The 22,709-nt window shown below is 41.1% G+C and overlaps 1 protein-coding gene across 7 annotated transcripts in view; it reads right to left on the bottom strand.

Moving 5' to 3' along the window:
* Window positions 1-6,104: 6,104 nt before the first annotated feature.
* mef2aa (myocyte enhancer factor 2aa) overlaps window positions 6,105-22,709 on the bottom strand; it is a 57,701-nt gene continuing 41,096 nt past the window's right edge. For 3 of the 7 annotated variants that reach the window (XM_084556048.1, XM_084556046.1, XM_084556047.1), the window contains 7 exons: window positions 21,480-21,614; window positions 19,951-20,173; window positions 18,716-18,775; window positions 13,174-13,358; window positions 10,062-10,191; window positions 9,773-9,896; window positions 6,105-9,580 (listed from right to left, as the gene is read on the bottom strand). In XM_084556048.1, the coding sequence (XP_084412174.1) occupies window positions 9,244-9,580; window positions 9,773-9,896; window positions 10,062-10,191; window positions 13,174-13,358; window positions 18,716-18,775; window positions 19,951-20,173; window positions 21,480-21,614 (1,194 nt within the window). In that variant the 3' untranslated portion in view covers window positions 6,105-9,243. Of the gene's footprint in view, window positions 9,581-9,772; window positions 9,897-10,061; window positions 10,192-13,173; window positions 13,359-18,715; window positions 18,776-19,950; window positions 20,174-21,479; window positions 21,615-21,681; window positions 21,814-22,709 lie in introns of all 7 variants that reach the window. The other 4 variants (XM_084556052.1, XM_084556049.1, XM_084556050.1 and 1 more) reach the window with 4 other exon arrangements.

Below are 22,709 nucleotides of genomic sequence, written 5' to 3' on the forward strand. Positions count from 1 at the left end.
CAGGGTTAGTTGACTATGACTATGAGAATGCCATCGTCAACTGTTGAGTCCTTCCCAAGTTGTCCGAGTTGGATGGAGCCACATACAGTATGACTGCAGTTATGAGGGATCAGAAAAAATCTGACGACAAATATTGAGTAAATTAAGACAGTGTAGATAGAGATTAAATTGAAACTATGAAACAGTTGCTCACAGTACAGCAGCCTGTTTTGTCAGTCTGTTTATTGTTGATTTGTATATTCGACGGTTTATTTGCATTTGTGAGGCAATTTGTCAGTTCTGAGACTTGCATGCAGTATACTTCGCTATAATGCTGTTCTTCTATAGGTCCAAGTATTTGAAAATATACTTAACGCCATAATCTAGCCTAATTCTGCAATACAACTGCCTTTATTATCTGTCCAATACTGTCCCAAAATACTGTTGATGGATTCAACAACATGACTGTGGCATATGAAATGTCATAACAGATCTGGCACTGTGCAGCTCCAGCACCGTACCAAACTCCATTTCTTTCTTACAGCCCCATATTTGTTTACAAAGGAACATGGTTTAGCCTAAGCTCGTCAAAAGTGAGCATTTGTGTTTGCAAAGTATAAACTATAGCTTTCTGTCCACACATAGAAGCTAAAGCAACAGACCTACTGGTGTTCCCTCTCTCTCCCTCCTTGTTTGTGCCTAACAGTGGAGACTACGTATATGACAACAGATGTGTTTGAGTCTGGACTGAGTCTTGTTCAATATTTGCTTATGTCTTAAGGAGATCAAGCCCACAAGAAAGAAGCCCAACTTGGCTCCCAGTTGAAAGGCAGTGCTGGGGATCTGAACAGGGCAAGCCCCTATGGCAGGTGGCCTGTCGCCCTCCTTCTCATACAACTCAAACAACCCAAAACCCTGCTTGGTTACTCTACACATGCACACTGGACTTCTTCCAGCCGACAGTACAGCTGGTCTCATGGACGGAAAGCCAAGAACATGCACTTGGGGACTAATATACTGACTGATGCACATGCAAGCCTACAAAGTGAATACAGCCATAAAGGACTGAGGTTGTGGACTACACAGCTGACCTAAAACCTTTATTTGTCTCACAGTATTTTATAATTTCATGTTCTGTGTGTAAATACAGTTTAAGTTTTTATTTTTTACCACAATGAAAAAAAAAAATGGGAAAAATGCAAATAAGCTTCAGCAAGCAACATTCAAAATGCATCTTTGTGAAATAACCAAGTATAAGTAGTAACCTGTAATGGTACTCTTCAACCAAAAGCGTAAAATACATAGTGTAAATAAATAATTATGTCCCTTTAAATTGCAATGAGTCAAAGAATACTGTATAGTCTACACATTGAATGTAATGTAGTTGAACTTAATTTCTATTAGCTAGGTTAGCGAAGTTGTCCTCCAGTTTACATACTAATATTTCCAGCTGGTCACTTTATGAATGAACAGGTTACTTTAAGGTACCTTAGAGTTTTGACCTGTTGACCTCTAGATTTGCATTTAAATTGGGTCATGCTTACCGTGTAGAGAAACTTCATATAAAGATCTCCCTCTTATGGTATTCACGAACTCTATAGTGGAAAATTTTGTTCCAAGTCCTGAGTTGTGACACGCTTGCTTATATTTTCAAAAATGGTGGAGTCGGATGGTAAGTTATATTGTAAGTGAGTTGTATAGAGTTTTCTCTATAATTGTATAATAGGTTGAGATTCCCAACATTATGCCTTTGCCTTTACTGTATCAAGTAACGCAGTCGCTAGCTTGCTAACAGTTGCCTAGCTAGTACCGCTAACAGTTGCCTAGGCCGCTAACAGTTGCCTAGCACCGTTTACAGTTGCCTAGCAGCGGAATTATGGCTGATGTTGACGTTTGCTACTGGTAAGAGGAAATGAGCAGAAACAAACGTTAGATTTCAAAATACAAGACAAAAAAAAAAACACAACTCATCATACAAAGTTATGCTAAAGTTATGCTTATTAAGAACGGAGTCGTTAAAATGGTAATAATAAACAGAAAACGAAATAGGTTTCTGCTAACCAGTAGCAAACGTCAACAACTCAAAAAAGCCTTACAGCTTTAAACAAGAAGTCCGTCTAGTCCCAGGCAGTTCATCTTGGGGAAAAAACTGAGTTGTCGTTTGCGCTTTTTTCTGCGCGTTCCGTATGTGGTGGTGTTGTGGATTTCCGCAGGCCGTTTTTGTGTTTGCTGGCGTTCAGATTTTGCTGCGCGTTTCTGTTTTCGGTTGTGTTGTGAGCTCTCTCGGCCACCGTACGTAACCCACAAGCCAAGTTCCATTTGAAAGCAGCAAAACATACATTGAGATCGAGATGATGCCACATTTCCCAGTAGACACTAGTGGTATTGCAACTAAAAATGTCATTTTTCTTTTTCTCATAGAGAGCTACACATTCTGTCTTTTAGGAGACACAGTCTATCTCAATAATGAGAGTCCATGTTGAGTGTATCAGATGAAGGGTGAAGGAGCTCAAGACTTTGAGTGGCAATCTATATTTTCATTTTCACTTGATGCCACTATCTGTCATCAAATTAGGTAACAAGATAGTGATTTAGCTGCACACAGCAAACAGCATTCTTCTGCCAAGGAGGGCAGGCGGAGCTAACAATGTCAGGAAATGCTGTTTGATAACTTTGAGAAGCCACGTTAAAAAAAACACACACACCTGCAATAACCTTTTGCTGCAGGTGCCGCCAAAGATTGAGACTTTAATCAAAACCTGAGCTAGCAAGTACTTATTCTAGTTCTACTGCGCTGGACAATAATAAAACTTAAATTTTGTGAAAATAAGTAAATCAATAATTCAGGATCTTCACTTAATAAACACTGCTAGTTGCACACTAGTTAGTTAAAGTGCGATGTCACAAGAAAATATCCAACATATAGAATCTAAGAATACATAAGTAAAGTAAGTATAATGTCAGAATGAGTCCTCTCCATGTTAGTGTCTTATATTTATCGGCTTGTCATACTGGTTCTTCTGCAAATTTCAATGTTTTTGCAGGTTAAAGTGGATCTAATTGTTCTATTACTCATTTATGTGTTCAGCAGTTTCTGTATCCATGACACATTCTGGAGATTATGTTTCTAACGTACAGTCCTAAGTGACTCGTCACTAAATCGGTTATTCAAATGTAGTAAAGTAAAAAGTACAGTGTCACTTTGACCTTCCTCACAGTGAATATTATGACATGTTACAGCAGGAAAATCACAAGTGTAGTAATAATGGTTGCATTCCACTTAGGGGAGGTCCTGGCATTGGCATGCATGCTGTTCTACTAACTTACTGCACCACCGGATGAAAACGAGTCAGCATTAATGTTGTTAATTCCACCTGTGCTTTTCCTGTGTAACAAGTCGAACAGTCTGACACAAAAGGCACAGAAAAAAAATATTATGAAGTGTGTATCCAGCTCCGCTCCCACACTGAACGCTACAGGATGTCATTCATACCATTCTCTGTCCAGCTGTACAACAACTCACCTTTCTGTAACAGATAACTCCATGTTATTAATGTTAATGGACACTATTGCACTATACACCTCACCCTGTATATATAATTTATATTCTTCCTTCTCTATTTCTTGTACATTTGTCCATATGCTAATATGGTAATTTGTACATTTTTGCTTATACTATTTTTATTTTATTTTACTAGATTTTATTTTACTTATTTTTATTTCTATTTTATTTAATTTAATCTTTTTATCTGAGGTTCTTAAGAGTGTTTTTTATGTACAACTAAGCTACTGTGACCAAGCAATTTCCCTTGTGGATGAATAAAGTTTATCTAAGTCTAAGTATCTGCATAGTTACTGTCTATATCTGACTGAAGTGTAATTACTTGTATGGAACATTACAGAACATTTAAACTATACCAATTTGGATAAAACTAGATTAAAGTGACAGTTATAAATATTTTTATTGTAACTGTGTATCAGCTAACAATGTACAAACAACATGAAAGGGCTCCCTGATAGTGGTGGACCTATAGAGAATCGTTATCACCTGCAGCTTTCGATAGTTTCAGTTCATTGTTTATTTGTCTGGCCCATAGCTTTGTTGGATAAATTGCTATTGTTACTGTTTTAAGGTCAGAGACTTGCTGGTTAGCTTAGTGGAGAATGTAGCATCTGAAAAGCCCAGTGGTGCAAAGTAGTCAAGTATATTTATACATTTTTGTTCTACTTTTACTTGTGTATTTCCATTTTATACAACTTTGTGTTTCCACTCCACATTTCAGAGGGCGATATTGAAATTTCTACTTTTTTATTAGGTTTCTTTTGAAATACAACACATTGTCAAGATTAAATCAGTGGTTTTCAACCTTTCTAGCTTCTGATATCTGTGGGTAGTTGGGGGTCACAGTTCAGATGTTTATGAGTTGCTAACTGCTAAAAAGTTGTTTTGTTTTTTTATTATTTCAAAATGGTCCAATATCTCACTACTGGGATTACTAAGGATTAGAGGAAACATCCAGAAACTGAAAACAAATTGTTGTATTTTACTTTTTTCCTTTCCAATTTATCATCTGACGACCCCTCACATTTATCTCTTGACCCTGAATATAAAACTGTATATAAATTAGTTCAGACTAGCTCCGACTCCAGCAGAAGGAACAGGAACATGCTCCGTACACAGTAATGCTTCAGTATTGTCCTAGTGTACAAGTATATACAATTTCTGAGTCAAAGGGACGAAACAAGTCGGTTTTACTTTAATACTTTAGCCACAGTTTGCTTCTAATACGTGTGCACTTTTACTAAATGAGGACTTTCACTTGCAATTGAGAAATTTAATAGTATTGGTATTGGTATTTTTAATTAGCTGTTGGATATTTAAATGAGGGACAGTTCGATGCCAGGTTTACCACAGCATTTTAAAAGCTGATGTTGGCCCTGTCTTTCTACTGACCCCAAGTGGACAAAAACATTTAAGCCTAAATAAAGAATGTCCTAAATAGCAGCATAGTGTCCTGAATCCATGTTAATTTCTCAGGTGTTGATGCTTTTACATTAATTTTTTTTTCATTACTCTTCCTGTTCTAATCATTTTATCCACTTCGTAGCTGGACAGGTACACACAGAGTTAATAAACCCACTTGATAACCAGCTTTATGATAAAGGTAATCGGTTCGATCCCCAGTACCTGGACCACATGCCAAAGTGTCCTTGAGCAAGACACTGAACCTTTAAGCTGCTCCAAGGGTTTGTAAGTGTGCTTGTGCAAACATGTGTCATTGTTACTGTAAAGCGCTTTGAGTACCAATGAGTGGACCAGCCCCACTATATAGCAATTTACAGTCCAGCTACCTACTGAGTAATTTATTGTACTACAGTGCCCCCTGCTGGCGACACAGTGGAAATGTACTGATCTGTGAAAAGAAAAATCACTTAACTGTGAAACACTTCAGGTTACCATATGCTTCTCTTATCTTCTCTGCAATAAACATTCATAAGACATGCAGTTACAAATAAGGCTTCTACAGTAGGTGTAAACAAGTGCTGCAGGCACTAATGGAGCCTGCATTTCTCCAAGCACTGTCCAATTTAAAATGCAAATCAAAATCAGCTTTACTGGCTATGAATATATATACAAGGAGTTTGTCTCTGTATTTAATTCATCCATTTGTCCACACAGAGTAGTGATCAGCCATGCAAGGAACCCAGGAAGCAGTTTGGGCATTAGGTGCTTGCTCAAGGGACCTCTGCCATGGACATACAGTGGATCTTTCTGGCCCGAAGGTGCTTTCGACTGCATGTATGTTATTCACTTTTACTTGTTGTGTAGTTTTTTTCCAATCTATCAGTATTGGGGGGAAAAAAAACGCCCAATGAATTCAACTGCATCAATACAGGATGCATAAAATCCTTACCATAAATTGAGCTGCAGTTTTTAAATAACCATTTCAAAACGAATCATTTAATTGAAAACAGCAGGGCTCCCTGTGTACTAACAGATATATGGGGTCACAACATTAAAAGAGTAATAGACAGGGAGTTCGGGTTGAGCATACACTGAGGTGTTTAATAAAGTTGACGGTTTCTACTGTTTGGGACTTCACAGGAGAACAAATTCTATGAAAGAGTTGTTTACTTCATTTTATACAGAATAAGAGAGATAACCTAAATTACACATTAAAAGCCAATATTTGTACTTTTGTGAAGAATACAAATTTTGTACAACAACATCTAGCATCTTAATTGTTTAATAAAAAGTTCACTTGAATATTTATTGTATGATGAAAATAAAATAACACATTCAAGGGAAATAAAATGTAGATTAACTTAAAATCTATTTCGATTTTGAAACAAATAATTTCAGTATTGGCAACAAAGTCCAGCTTGTGCCGCCAAGCGGTCTGAGCATAGAGACCGAAAAACAGCTCCTTTAGTTAAGTGAACTATCAACTACAAACACTTACCAAACACGTAGTTCTGTTTATAAAAGCCATGAAGCAAAGCAGTGTACTCTTGCACAGCAAAGTGAAGAAAGTCCTCTACAGAGGTTCATTGATTACCCTTTCCTTTCACATTCATCAGTTGTGCACAATTTGTACATACACCAAAAGAGCAAAGTGTGTCACGCTGCATTCACCACGCATTTTCTTGTGTGAGTCCTATCTGAGAAGAGGCAGACGTGGTCGAGTTTGAATGATATCTGCATTGTCTTTTTTTGTTTAACTGAGAGAACATAAAAGCGGTGTTGATTTTTCTTTGGGATAAGGCATTTCCTATCTGTGCATATAGATAGAGCAACTACAAAATTCCCTGATATGTTATCGAGTGCTAAAATATGTGCTCAACTACGAGGTGACGCTGCCAATACAGTAAAGGCAGACGATATTTGTCATTTATTATTGCTATTTTCACCTGCTGTGTTAAACTGGATTACATTATGGATTACTATACATGTAAAGTATGTCTATCGATATATATATGAACATGAGGAGATTGCCCTGGGGTATCCAAATACACGATCTGATGAAATGTGTCATATGCAACTTGTAGCCTGGTAACTTCCAGCTGTGGCACTTCAGAATAAGAGCTCTAACAGTCTATCCTCTGACACACTCCTTTTTCGAATGCACTGGAGACTAAACATGACCTTTAATGACATCATATTGGCTATATTTCGTGTGACTCGGGGGGGTTAAAACTGCATAGATCAGAACAGGCGTACACTGAGAACTCACATGGAGCTGACGATGAGGGGCGGCGGTAGGTCAGAAACACACACACAAGATGTGCCATGGCGAATGCAGAGCAACACCGCTCTCGTACAGCAAACTTCTCATACGAATGTGTGCCTTTCAGCAGTGAGATTGAAGTCAGTCAGTGTGTCGTGTGTTGAGATTTAGCTGCTGAATGATTTGTTTTTGAAAGCAGACTGAAAGCAAGTCACAGCCCCCGTCCGAAGGCTTCAGATTCTCACTTTTCTGACTCCTAAAGTTCCTCGAGCTACAGTTCCTTTACTAACGGGGATACCATTTCTTGAGCCAATCTTGGAAACAGTATTCTTCTTTTTACACGACTCATTTCAGTTTTCGGTATTTACAACAACACGCGGACACAGGCATGATCGTTTTTGAGTGGAGGTCAGCAGCCACTTACCACGTTTCGGCTTAAATTCCACAAATCAATAACAGGATAGTGGCTTGAGAGATGTCTTTCAGTTGAGCTACATGCAAATAACAATAGATTATTCTTCAGTGCGGAGCTGGGACCTTGGATTTGAATGGTGGCAGTGTATTCAGCAGCTGCTGTTGTACAACTAAACAAACTAACACAATAGGAGGGAAGAAACCCTATTTCCCCTAGCCTTGCGATCATCCTTCAGAAATATGAAAACAGTGGAACTTCAACCTCACAGCATTGTTATAACAATGTATTCAGGACAAACAATCACCACTAATAAAGAGAGACAAAGCAAACTGACCACCTGGAACTAAAACACATGGGAGTTTATGCCGATAATTCATTTTAGAAGAGGCTAAATAGCAAATATTGACCAGTGACTACTTTTTAAGGGTGTACTCTTGTAAACTTGGCTGTAAACCACAAAAATATACTTTTCTCGAAAACGGTGCTCCTACGGTGCGTTCAGCATGTACTCACACCCTGGTAATATATATTAAAGTCGCTATTTACACAACAAAAGAGAAGGTTTGGCTCAAATTTTTTTCAATTGTACAAACAGAACAGCAAATGTTCATGGCTTTAGATATCGATTCAAGATCTGGTTTACACGACTTTACACTGTAATAAAGCACAATTTTAAAAAATAATAATAATAATAATAATAATGTGACGAAAAAGAAATTTTGAGTGAAATGTTAGGAAATCAAAGCAACTGTACAAAACAACACAAAATAACAGCTTTGGCTTATATTACTGATGAAATGTTACACAAATGTGAACATGTTGACTTTCTCACCAGTTCAACTGGACAGGTTCTCATTATCTTAATTGCACATTTATATAGCCTACTCTTTTAAATTATAAAATGAACGGTTTGTCATTATTGCAATATATTCGGTTGCTATTTTGTTTTTACCTCAATCCTTATCGTTCAATAGGTGTTCACTAAAGTAGTTTCAACTGTTTGTGATCAATTATGATCAAAACTCCTGTATGTTTATTAGCTAACTCCATGTGCTCTGTGTCTCCTGATCGACTTAATTGACGGATTTGAAGAGGCCACTCGAAGATAAAAGGTCTTGTATGGTTGCTAAAGGTTTTGAATATAGTTCTTGCAGTGAACATCATATGTAAGGGTCCTCAGCCGGAAAGCAACACAACTTTCTCTGATTGTTTGCAACTTGCGAGCACAACAGCAAAAACAGCAACTACATGTAAGTGTCTGACTAGACCAGTGACTACAATAATCTACCGCCTATCGTTTCACAACTCTCTTTCAACATCTTCTGCAAACGCCATCTGAATTGCACCAAGTACCTGATACCACCTGCTTGTGCATATAATTCAGTCCAGCTAACAGATTTTAATTTTTTAAATCTCGCTGTATCAGTTAGAGAATTTTACTTTCGATATGTCCTGACACGTCTTATTACTTTACATCTCAGTCTTACAAACTGAAGTGGAGTTGAATAATAGTATCATAATTATAGCTCTAAGGACCCCTTCTCTTTCTTTTAACTCCATGTCGAACCCCTCCCTCCCTCTCTCTGACTGGCTGGTGACTGGAGACTTGACCAGGGCTCTTTATGTCACCCATGTGTCCATGCGCAAGCGCTTGACCGAAGGGCTCTCCCTATCATCGGAGCCGGCAGGGGGCCTGCCCAGCCCCAGCGGGGAGTGGAAGTCGGGCCGGTGGTCCTCGCGATCGCTGCCGTCGTATGAGCTACAAGATGAGCTGAGGCTGTCAGCAGGTGAACGTCCCAGAACCTCGTGTCGGCTGGACCCTTGTTGCGGCTGTTGCTGGGGGAAGCCAGATGGGGTGACGCGCTCCCGCGGGGGCGATATGGGCTCGGACTTGATGTTTATGCTCTGGCTGGTGTTGATGGATAGGTTGGAGCCCTGAGGTAAGTGACCTCCACCACTGTAGCAGAGAGAAGCAGGACATTTTGTGTTCAGTTCAGAAATGAGACAACAAACGTGGAGCCCAACAAATGTGAAAAAGCCAGGAATATGTAGATGTGTGATTCAGCACGATATCACAGAGCACAGTGGGTGTTGCTTTCATGCGAGGGCGTCTGGAGAGTGTGCCTTTGTTTGGAAGTGTGTTACTCACACCAAAGAATTAAGAGCTGCCTGGCCCAGTTGATGCTGTTGCCATGCCGACATGGAGCCCAGTGAGAGCCCAGGAGAGCTGAAGCCCTGTAGGGAAGAGATCTCTGCACTGCTCAGGGAGTACTCTGTAAAAACAAAAAGCAGCCACACACACTGAGAACCTCGCTCACATTTCAGTTACAGCACAGTGTGCCGCTGAGAAACAGAACAGAAACCAACAGAGTGTAGTACAAACAGTCTCGGACAAGGAGTTTGTTTTCAGTCTGGGTGGAGAGTGAGTTCAGACTAACCGGCAGTATTGTAGGAGGTGGGCATGCCTGAGTAGACCAGGCCCTGTGGGGGTAAGCTGGGGGTGGTGACAGACACTACAGGAGTGGCCAGCGGCTGGGCGGACTGGGAGCTGCTTATCCTCTGGGTGTTCTGCAACACACATAAAGCAACAAAGAATATGCATAAGCCCAAAATATGACTGACATGCCCTAATCTCGAACTAAATAATGTATTAATATACTTTAAATGATTTAATTTACAACCTTAAAATTACACAATTATTTTAATGTTTAATTTGTTGTCTCATAATGTGACGATCAAGTATGTGGCTGCAAAACTCTACTCTGCCACAAGGTGGTGCTGTAGCTTTATGGTAGTGGATGTTCTCTTCATCCTGGTTCATTATGAACTGTTTTGATGTGTTATTGTCAAAAAAGAAGAAAATGGAGGATAAAATGTCCAGTAGGGGATAAAGTGATGTCTTACAGAAGTAACTGAAGGTATTTATGCCAAAAAAAAACAAAAAACGCAGATATACTTACTGCGTATTTTACCCCACGTGAAAGTGGCTACCTTGGTGGTTTACAGTGGTTTAAATAAACATTTCTTCCTGACAGTGTAGTGCAGAAAGCACGAGTACTACTAACATCACAGCAGTATTAGTCACATTTATTACAACAACTTCAACGAGTTCAACTTTGTTAGACATGAAGAGGGATGCTATTATAGGGATAGCTCAGTTGTAACCTGTAATCAGCAAGCTCTCTTCAGCAGCATTTAGCGCATCAGCTTTCGGAGTGAGACAAACCACCAAAGTGAGATCAGTTTTACACTCAAACAACACCTAACCAAGAGAGTGCAAGGGGATCATACAAATGACACACTTCAAGTCCCCGGGTGACGTACAATAGAGCTCCAGTGGGTTTTTTTTTTTGTTTTTCTTTTAGTGCAGCAACCGGCATGCAGTTCACACACACAGACAGGATCTGCACAGCTTGGTGTGGTCATGCAGCGAACTTTGGTGTGGGCAACAAATGCGTACGCTCCAGCGTCACTAATCAAATGCAGACCCAGTCCAGAACAATGCTACAACAAGTCCTCGGTGTATAATTTAACAAACATATGCGCAGCTGCCAGCAGTTACGTTCGAGGCAGCGTTGCATCATGATCTAGTTGATGGCTTCCTTGCATTGTTCCAACACTCTCCAGCCAGATGACTTCACCAAACCCAAACATCTCAGAGAATGATATCACTTAAGATGATGTAACCTTCTCTTCCTTAGAAGAAAAAAAAGCTATAAATGATTTATATTTGACTCATCACTCTTTAAATTGTACAACTTCCAACTGTGACTACAGTAGAATAGTTTAAAGAATTAACCATTCATACGTTCTCTCACTCACTCTCTCAAACACACGCGCACTTAAAATCCTGTTGGTATATGACTAACATTGACGTGTTGGGAATAGAAGAGACAGTTGAACAGGCTGAGGCAATTTTCACAGGCCAAACCCAAAGCATGCAGTGATAAAACGTTGTGTGTTTTGTTTTTTTTTTCCTTTAATTTCTTATTCCTGGCAGTTCTGAGAGCCAGTTTGAGCCTTCAATCCAGCATCTGTGATTACCGGAAGCGTGTTCACATTTCAGCCATTTGCCCAGGCATTTGTCAAAACTCACCAAATCCATTTCTTCCTCCTCCGACTGCCCTCAACAGAAGAAAAGAAGAGAGTTATAGAAAAGAAGCAGAGCGACTGTAAATCGCTCGGGAAAATAGAGACAGCTGTCGAGACTTTACAGTAAAAGGGGGATTGAGGCAACAAAACCGGGGATTATTTATCTTCTTTCCTTTATTTCACACTGGAATCGTGGCCAAAATGTTTAAGTGTTTAAGTTGTGAAGCCGCCTTGTAAATGACGAAGTTACAAACAAGCCCAGCTGTAGAGGCTGACATTCACGTGATTATGAATCTGACGCTGACATCAGCTCATAAGCATCAGAAAATTTCAGATGCAGTTTCTTCACTGGTGCCGGCAATGATTGCAGAGCTCCGTGCACTTACAATCCTCCCTGGGCCGAAAGCAGGAAGGAGAAGTCCATCCTCCATCTTCTCTGTGCTGTGGGACATACTGTGACCAGGCCAGAGCTCTTAATACCCACACTCAATCAATAGCGGTAGGAAGACACGACAAGGGCGACAAGATATTATCTGGCTCACACCCTGGGCCCCTGATTAAGTCTTCATCTACACTCTGTCACACTGAGATGTGATTAATTTAATACCATTATGGCCTAATGACAGGCTGTCTGCAGACCTGCCACAGCCGTAGCCTCCACAGCCTCAACCAGTCTAAAATGCTTCATTATGTTCAGACAGAGCTGAAACCGACCTCCCACCACTGCCTGTTTCAGACCTCTTGCAACACAACCTGCTGCACTCGCCATACGCCGCACACAGACACGGCAACACACAGTTGCTTAAACACGGCTCCGGGCTAGTTGTGGCTCAGCAAAGGAGGAGCGCCCACAGTAACCGGAGGTTTATTTACAAAACACAATCCTTTTTCCGGAGTGGCTCCTGTTACCGACGCCACTAACAACGCACAAAGTTGGAAATAGTAGATCTGCTGTCCCCTGTCTGAAAACCCTCCTCTTAGGGTTGTTTTGAATGCTGATTTACATCTTGAAGAGTGTGGTTTAGCCTCAGGTGTTTGTTGTGTTCAGGGTGCAACTCTGCAACTTCATTATTATAATTAGAGAAAACCTCCCGTTCAAATGTGAATAACTGGAGGAGCGTTATGACACCTGGGCTGCAGATACTTGGCTCTGTCCACATTTTAATGGAGGTGATCTAAAAAGAGCACGGCACAAGAGGAATCTTGCTCTGATCAGTGCGTTACACTATTTGTGAGTCCTACCAAACGAGGCCTTAGCGAGGTGACAACCTCACCAACATACTGCGCTATGTGGATGTGATAACATCGAAGACATGTGCAGACAAAATCCTGCAAAACATTCTGCCATGAAAGTCTAGATGAAGACAAAAAACAAAGCTCTGCTCTGCCCTGCAGCAGAGGTATTTAGAGGTCCTTTAGATGGTGATACTCGTGTGCAGTGGTGTGCTCCGTACTCACCAGTGGGGGCATCATTCCTTTGCTTGATGGAGGGATAACAACCCTTAGGTCTGGCTTGCGGCTTCCCATTCCCATGTTCCCTCCAGGGGGTGGTGGAGACTTGGTGGGCATGACTTTACCCAGGCCATTGCCGCTGGGTGTGCTGAGGAGGCCCGGCGAGCCCCTGGGGTTAACAAAACCATTCCCTGCAGAGGTACACAGCAACAGAAACACATCATCAAACCATGGACTGTGACTGACAACACTCCCAGTCATCAAGCAAACCTCTCGCACTGTGTTGTTTTCCAGCTTGCTGCAGCACGCAGCGTTAAGTGTTTCCAACCCTCTGGGAAGTTTTAATAGGCTGAGATAATTATCCTGCACATTTACAAAAATAAAATGTCCATTTCAAAATTGATGAGCCTTTTATTTTTATTGTGAATGATTACATCAAAGCCAGCCTTTTGCACGTTGGGATGAGGAGCAGTTCACTGACAAATGTACTGTGACTGCTTAAAAGAAATAGCCGAGCCAATTACATCCGAATAAAAAAACGTTGCTCTATGCTGTTTTTTTTTTTGTTTTTTTTTAACACTTTGCACTTTAACACAATAGCGCAATGCAAGACTCTCCTGAAAATTCACACCTTGGTGTTTTGGTGTTTATGGTCATTAGTCATTTCCTTCTTTCAGAAAGTGAGTAAGAACCTCCACAACTTATTTTAGGAGATCAAACTCCATCTTCACCACTCGACAAATATCTCCTAAAAAGGATAAAAGTTTTCTTATAGTTTTACATATAAATGTTACTTGTCTTAATGCTTCTGACTGGGAACATTGACGATACAGCTATCATGTATAAGTATAATGTGATAGTGAACTGAGGCATAACGTACAATGTGATATAACATCATAATTCAACCTATACAGTTTGTCAGAGCACTAGAACTGTCTGTATATTTGCAACTGCTGTATATTTGTATTACAAGTTTCATAAAAAGATTTATTCTTCCTGTTTTTGTCAAAGTGCAGTACCTTATTTTCTACCGCAAGATAACATATGACTCATCTACTCAAGGTCTGCGGAGGGATTCTGCAGATTCCACACAAATGTACCAACAGAGCAGTGAGTTATTACGAAGACAAAGACCAAACTAAAAGTGCACTCGAATCTTTAACTCATTTCCCTTTATATTTAAGTCCGGCATACTTGGAAAAATGTTTTAAAAAATCCTGAAAACGAGGCTGAAGAAAGGATTAACTGCATCTAGCACGGCATCAACAGATCAGTAACACTTCAACAAGTTGCTGCCTTCTCCATTGTGTTCGGTGTACCCCAGTGAAACACAAAGCGTGTGCAAGACGAGTAACCTCTTGCGTAGGAATATAATGGAACAATAGCCCCTCTGACTGCAGATAAGGAGAGCAACAATTCATGGTCAAATAAACAGTTATGAAGTCCACAATAGTATCTCACAGCTGAATCAACAGTATATACAAGCAGCTATCGCCATCAGCTCCGGCTTTGATCATGCAAGACTTGGCTGCAGCAAGAAAACAGTGTTTACAGAATTAGCAGAGTAAATGTCCAAGGCCCCTAAAAATAGCAAGCCTGATTAAAAGCACTGAAGATGTCATTCAGCGGGAATGAGAAGTTAGTGCAAATAGAATTTCGTGTAAGGGAAAGGAGTGTGTTGTGGCAAATTGGCATATAAAGGCTTCTCTGATAACAGCGAGATGTGATCTTACTTCAGCACACTGCTCTCATAACATAAATCTGCTGCTGAGAAAAACAAGACAAAGGACATGGCACGATCGACCATCTGAGTCACTACATACTGTTTTGTCATCTTAAATAAACGGCGCAGATTCCTACTTGCTTGTTAATCCCCCCCCCCCCAACCTATTTCCACTTGTGAGTTATTCTGAAATTTTGTTTCCACTTAGTTCTTTCCGACTTAACTTCCTTCACTTCACTAGGTGTAAAATGGACTAGCTGTGTTTGAGGGTCATGCTGTTGTGTGCTCACACAGGTACGCACGCACTCGAAACAAAATATGTGAAATAAAATGTAAATATGTTGTCACAGCTGATTTTATCCCGTGCACTGGTTCCAACTGGGTTGCAATAAAAATGAGATTTCTATCGCTCCAAGAGGCTACGCCGAAGGCAGACGCCACAAAATGTGCTTTGTAAGCCCGAAGGCCAAAATTAAAAGAGTGAGAAGAGACATTCAAAGGTGTTAGATGATGGGTTTCTTCGTGTACTGGATGCTGTATCGCAGGGTTATAAAAGAAGCGCGAGGAGGCAGTGGTTGTCGACTAGGATGTCTACATGGCGGTGAGTCGGCTGCCTTCAGAACGTGTTGTTATTATAAAATCTATTCTGAAACTGTTACTGATATTCCTGTATTAAAATAATAATAACAACGGAAACTTAAAAATAAACTCAAAGAGAGCAAACCTACTCTGAAAACTAAGCTGAATTAGAAACAGAAAATAGCAACTACAAACCCATAATAATGCTGCTATAACATACACCTTGTGTACATCAGTACAGACTGAAAAAATGAAAACTATAGGATAGACAGAAAGGAAATTTGCATCATTCACGGTAGCGAGACTATGAATCTAACCGACTTTTCCTCTAGTGGCGGAATGACATTTTTCTGGCCTTTTGTCAAACATCTTGACACATATTGGCTTAGTACGTAAACTTTGTTGACTTTTGTGAGCTCTAATACCCCAGCAGGTTGATCTGCTCCTTACCGTGAAGTATTCTGACATGTATCAGATGAGATTGATGTAGAGATGTTTATAACTAGTAGTAGCCTGAAGCCTTATTGTAAATATGTCAAACTCATAATGTGAAATATAGATATAACAAATAACAAAAAAAAATAAAAAATCATCCCAGAACCCTTTAATTTTACTGTATACCTAGATATATAGTCACACTGTATATCATAACATCCCCTCCATGTCCACGTCATTCATAATGGACTGGAGTCGACATCAACACGCGGCCATCTGCCATTTCATCACAAGGCAAAGCCAGACAGACTGTATTTACCGGCTAATTTAGACTTGGATTAACCCACCTGACTTGCTTATCTGTGGAATGTTCCTCTGATTATGACTTAAGATGTCTGCTGATGAGTGAATCAAATAATTCTCTCAAATAAATGCCAAGAAGGGAACACTTGTCTGAACAAATACCACCGAGCCAGTTCTGAGCCAAGATAACAGCCGCAAGTTAGGACCCAATCTTCGGCGGGGACATTTCGCCGGGCTTTTCTTCTTCTTCTTTTTTTTTTTTTCACCGCTCATGTCTGCCCTCATTCTATATTCAGACTTGTCTAACAGATTGGTTGTGCCAGTAAATCCTCTCTGACTGAAACCTGTGCACGTTGAAAGCTGTTTGGTTTCTGTTCATTGTCCTGAATTATTAACACGGTCTGGGATGGGGCATTACATAAGACCTCGTGTTTACAACTGAAAGATTCAGTTTTCATTTTAAGTTCAAGGAGTGGAAACACAGTGACTTATTGTGCCCGACATCCCACATGTGGCGGGTTTGGGCAAAAAGAACAGTATGTTCATGAATGAGGAGAAATGATAGAAGTGAATCAAGGGGGTCCCAAATGCAGTTTTCCAGAAACAAACACCACGCACGGTCCTATTGGGCATCTCAGAAAACTGACACTAGTGCACTGTTTGCTTTACACGAATTATCCCTCATCACCCTCCGATTTTCTCATTTAATTAACCTGGCGTGAATAAATAGAAAAGTAAAAGAAAAGTACCTAAAAAAAAAAAAAACTGCACTAAAACCATCCTGATGCTTCTCCAGCCCCATTCCCCTTTATTACCAGATGTAATCACCCAATCATACAAACGTTTTTTTTTTGTTTCTTCTCCAATATTAATGAAAAGATTGAAGCTTGAAGACATATTGCATAACAGATAGGGCTCTTTTAAATCCAATATTTTCACCACAATATTCTCAGGACCAGAGCTTGGTATTAGGTGTAACCGAATGATTTGCTGAGGATGGGCGGTACGACCACACAGCAGAGCTTATAGCAGGGCGCCATAGCATGAGCGAGTCTTAAAGAGGAGTTGTTTTTGAAGGTGTATTAGCTGTCGAGCCATTATCTGAACCAGAGATTAGACAAGAACAACAGATGGCCTGTTTCAGAAAGAACAATTCGTCTGCCAGAAAATGTTGCCAGTAATGTTCACTGTGGCATTGTACATGCACGTACAATATGTGTATCCCTGTACGACAGGAAAAGTCACACAGCAGCAGCCGTTCAGTGGACTGCATTTTTAAAAACAGCTGTGCGTCACAGGCCGAGCATTTGCGCGATTGGAAGGTTTCTTCTTCCACTTCTGCCCAACTCAAAAAAAAAACAAAAACAGGATTTCACCGAGCCTCGCTGTATACGAGCACGTAGCCTCCTCTCCGTGGTGGCACCATCTAACAGGAAACAAGATATCACACGGCACATCTTCCATCTGGCCACTTTGAAAGGCCTCGGCTGCGATTATAGCTGCTACTCGCGAAAAATCATAACTATGTCAGGAATGGTCATCTGACATCAGGACTTGAGAGGTTAGTCCTCCCTGTAGGCTCTGCTCTTTTACACACTCGGTACAAACAACAGCTGCAGCGTGGTCACGCTGTGCCAAACGCCGACTCCTAACTCTACCCTGACCCCCACGGTGCCACACCCAAACTTAAAAGTAACTCAACACTCGCTTTAAAAAAAACGCTGACTGGAAACCGATCCGAGGTAGTCTTTACACCAATGCAGGAACAAATATCACCTTAAGCCTATATTATTGTGGTCTCCACCTAGTCATTATCATTGAATGTCACGCCGTGTCGTAACAGCGTGCTGCGTTTTAGCAGAAATACTATATGGTGGGCAACAAGCGTCAAGTGCCAAGGAAAGAGTTAAACTCCACCTGCCTCCATGCCTCACACAGCACATTTCAGCCATGACAGCCTGTCCGGTCATTGTGTACTGAGGACTTAGCGGGATGACATGGCCTGAATACCTACAGGGTTATGCTGGTCTAGGCATCTTACAGACCCTCTCCAGCCTTATAAGGGCTGCCAGGGTAGTAGGGGCGAGAGGGCACAGATGCACCTGTCAATAGAGGGAAGGAAACAGGAGGAGGGAGAACCGCATGGAGGTGACGACTTTAAAGGAAATACTGCGTTTATTAACCTGCCGATGTCAGTCGGACCAGCTAAGTGAACCGCATGGCTACGCTTTTAAAGTACAAGCACCACACTGTGTGAATGCTGCTGAGCCGCTGCCCATCCCTCAATGATCCATTTAACAGGCATATATCTGCTCCGTTGAGCGGACACCTGTGTTCCCTTTGCATGCGTTGAAAATATATTCAGGCCAATGTAGTATGAGTCAATAACAACGACAACCGTCTTGAACCAATCACAAATAGATCTGCTACTATCCAGCTCGTGTGCTAAGCAGGAGGCCTATTGGGCAGAGCTACAGAGAGCTAATGAATCTCTCCGGGAGGACTTACCCGCTGGGCTGGAGCCCGCACCACTTGGCACTGAAAGGTCTGTGGTATCCAGCATGCCACCTAATGAGATGCACACAGTGATATGATTAACCATCTGCATCCTTCTGCAAACTAGAGGAGCATGCGATCGAGATGCCAGACCAGACATGAAAATGTCATGTAGATCTTTACTTCGCAGCGCTCCAAAGGGTGGCATGCACTCCGCCACTGTCCTCGTGGTGGGGAAACTTACAGTGTATGATTAAAGACAGCAACATCATGCTGCGTTCAGCATGTCGTGCATAAAGTTTGAGATGGCGAATGCAGCATTCCACCGTGAGGTCGCACTACAAACAAGCAGTTGATTTATTCTCTCGGAAATCAGGCTTCTACTGTAGCCTCTCTGAAAAGTTTACCAAGGAGACGTATGTAAGAGTATGCCACCTAAACCTGATCATTGTTTAAACTTTTGCTTGTGATACATCATAAAAAAGACAAAAATAAATAAAAAAGGCTTGTAGTGAATAAACAAGAGATACGTTATTTGGTAGAACAACCACTCAGTAAACAGCCCTGTGCATGGGAAAGGTGCGAGCCAATTCTGATATGTGGTTAAATTTGAATGAGGCATTTCACACCTTCATGCATGTACTTCCATCGTTTGCAGTGAAGCTAAATCTTGCAAGAGCCATCTGGACCGACTGAATTCAACCAGTCATACAAGTACTAGCATCTGACATCATTTTTCCAGGATGCTGATACAGTAAAAGGTGTGAGAATGAGCACACAAACACCGGCAAAAGTGTGTGAGCGTGAGTTGATTGGACGTTGCCATTTCTGACAATGCGTGCGAGCGCTATTCGCGACACAGTAGGCCAAAGGTTTTCTTGCAGAAAGTTAAATGAGAAGACTGAGAGCAAAACAATTGTTGTGCCCTAAGCATGATGCAATTAGCCTAGCTTAGCATAAAGAGACAAAGCATGAGGAAACAGTTAATCTGCCCATAGTCTGCCCATATCTCCTTAATAAACACAAACTATCTAATTTGTGACATAAATTGAAATTATCAGGGTTAGTATTTCTTCAAGAAAGGGAGGAAACCATGCTCGCCATTCCCCAGGCTTGCTGTCTTTATGCTAAGCTACGCTTTGTAACTCTTGGCTCTGGCTCCACTAAACCTAGGGGAACAACCAGTGGTGGTTTCATAAAATGAAATAAAATAAAATAAAACAAAATAAAACCAAATGTTGTTGTACCTGCGCCGCCTGCACTCGTGGGCCTCTGGGAGCCTCCACTGGAGCCAACATTCCTGTGCAGAGAGGCTTGAGGAGGGGACAGCATCCCACTCTCACTCAGAGAGGCTGAGGCTGCTGCCAGGGCCTGGCTGCCCAGAGTCCCTCCTGCCTGGTACATGGCATTAGGATTGGACACGGGCACCGCCACATGCATGGAGAAGCTCTGCTGGGGCAACCCTGTGGGCTAGAAGAGGGAGACAAACACACAAATATTTACACACAGCACACTTAAAATCCAAGGTCTGGTGAGTCTAATGGGTCAGTGGTTGTCATGGCATCATTAAAAGAGAGCTCCCCTTGAGGGTTAGCTTTGGTAAACTAATAAATTCACAAAATAGTCAGACAGAGCGTACTAAGAAACTGCAAAAAGGTTTATAACATAATTAATTAGTAGTACATGATATTTTAAGAAACATTTCAGCGAATCATATGAAGACAACCGTGAAAAAAGGTTTATTCTTATGACCATCGTACATTCAGAATACACAAATCAGTTCAGTAGTATCACAGCATAGACACAACACAGGAAAAACAAAAATCACATGCATTCAGGTGATCACTTTGGCACCGCAGCAGTCAGCACTACACAACGCACCGTGCGCCTTTTCGAAAAACACCGCTCTGCGGCGTGTTTCTCGGCACGACTGAAAGCAGTTGATGGGAGGCTTTACAGCTACAGAAATCATTTGCATTTACCGACAAAGTGCTGACTGTGCAAGGCGTAAGTGAGAATGACAGGTGGCGGTGAGAACGATTCATCACAGCATTATCCAGTGAGCCAGTCGGGTGTTATCATTAGTTTGTTAATGGCAAAAGTGATGCTCTTCATGTCAGGAACATAGAGAAAACAACTGCTCGGTTAGCGCTATGTTCTTGCACGACTCCAATATTGTCACGCGTGATAAGATCACAAAAGATATGTGATATTTCAGAGGGATCAGAGAAAAGGGAAAATGCTAAATAATAATGTAGGAACTGGAAGGGATGTTTTACGCTTGGATGCACTGAGTGAGGCAATAAAAAGATTTGAAAGGAGAAGTTGTAAACACTGCTCTATAAAAGAAATGGAAAACGGGGTTCTATAACAAATACTTGCAAAGTATTAACTGTGAGTCCCTGGTGTGTTCGTTTAAATAGACTGCTGTTTGATTCTGATAGCATAACCATGATACTAGGGTGTAATCTCTCTAGCAGAAGCATGCAACATTTCACCTGTTAATGAAATGTGATCTTATCAGGGTGTGCCAAAATATCAGCTGCAAAACAAATCAACGTAAGAAACGAATGCACGCCCGGTAAAGGGGGGCATTGATCTCAAAAAGGTGGAGTAGTTCTGAAAGAAGTTAACAGAAGGTCTGGAGGGGTACAAAGTTTTTTTTAAAAAAAAAAAAAAAAAGAAAAAAAAAAAGAGGAAAAAGTTAAATGAAAAGAAGAGCCAAAATCCTTTGTGCCACAAAGCCAAGCAAGAACATTGCATTTACAGTACTTACGATTTTATGATTTCTCATCATATTATCAAACTCCTCATTAATTTTTTTATACTTTTCTTCTGTGTGAGGAGTGAGGACATATGAGGCATCGGGGTCCGGGCTATCACAACCTCTGTGTTCTTTCTTGTTTAGCGCCTGTAGTGAACATCAACATAAAGACAGGAATCAACACAAAATAGCAAGGGACAAAGAAAGTACTTACACCACAGCGCTTGTACATTAAATCACTGTCTTCGCTTAGTTTGCCGAAATGGTCGTCCATGAGGGGGCTGTGCCCGAAACAGTCATCGGGATCGGGACTAGCACAGTCATTATGGCCTTTGTTTCTCAATTTCTGAAATGAAATTGCACAGTTGAAAAGAAATGGTATACAGGATGTGGCTGTGTGTTTTTGCTGCTTGTCACCTAATGTAAACCGATCAGACATAACATTATGACCTATATGAGCCACATTATGAAACAATATTTTTGTGTAGGTCTCACTTGAGCCTCCAAAACAGTTGTGACTCATCAGAGAATGGACATGGGCCTTCTGAGGGTGTCCTGTGGTGTCTAGAAACAGGATGTTGTTAGTGGGGGCCTTTGGGTCCTATGGGTTGAGGGGAGGGGCAGTAGATCTATAGATCAGGCTTGTTCCAGTGCATCTCACAGATACTTCATCAGTTTGGGATCTAGTAAATCTGGAGGCCAGGTCAACACCTTGTTGTTCCTAAACTGTTTTTGTGTGTATGTCCCTATGTCAGGCTGCATCCTGCTGGGGATGGCTGCTGCCATCAAGGAGTGTCATTGCTATGGGGTGGGGGTGCCTGTTCTGGTCTAGATGGGTGGATGTACATCCACATGAATGTTAGGTCCAAAAGTATCCCAGCAGAACATTGAATTATCATGAGACAGTCAATGTTATTCACTTCTCCTGTCAGTGGTTTTAATGTTGTGGCTGATCGGTGTATACAGCAGCATGTAAACTTTAAATTATTATCCATCATGCAGCATGATAAGGAGGCGTCTGATCATCATCCTGTAGCATAACAAATACACAGTAGGCATAGTTATGAAGAATTATCTCAAGGGACAGGAAGAAGAGAAGAAGAGATGTACAACAAATGGTATGGGCCCCCACAGAATCACGTAAATAACGAGATTAAATGAACAGGAAAACAATGTGTGTCCACCGAATTGCATAAGCTTTCCAAGATGCTTGGAACAGGCTACCTGTCACGCACTTTACTT

Source organism: Chelon labrosus (genome assembly GCF_963514085.1).
Source record: "Chelon labrosus genome assembly, chromosome: 11".
Taxonomy (NCBI): Eukaryota; Metazoa; Chordata; class Actinopteri; order Mugiliformes; family Mugilidae; genus Chelon; species Chelon labrosus.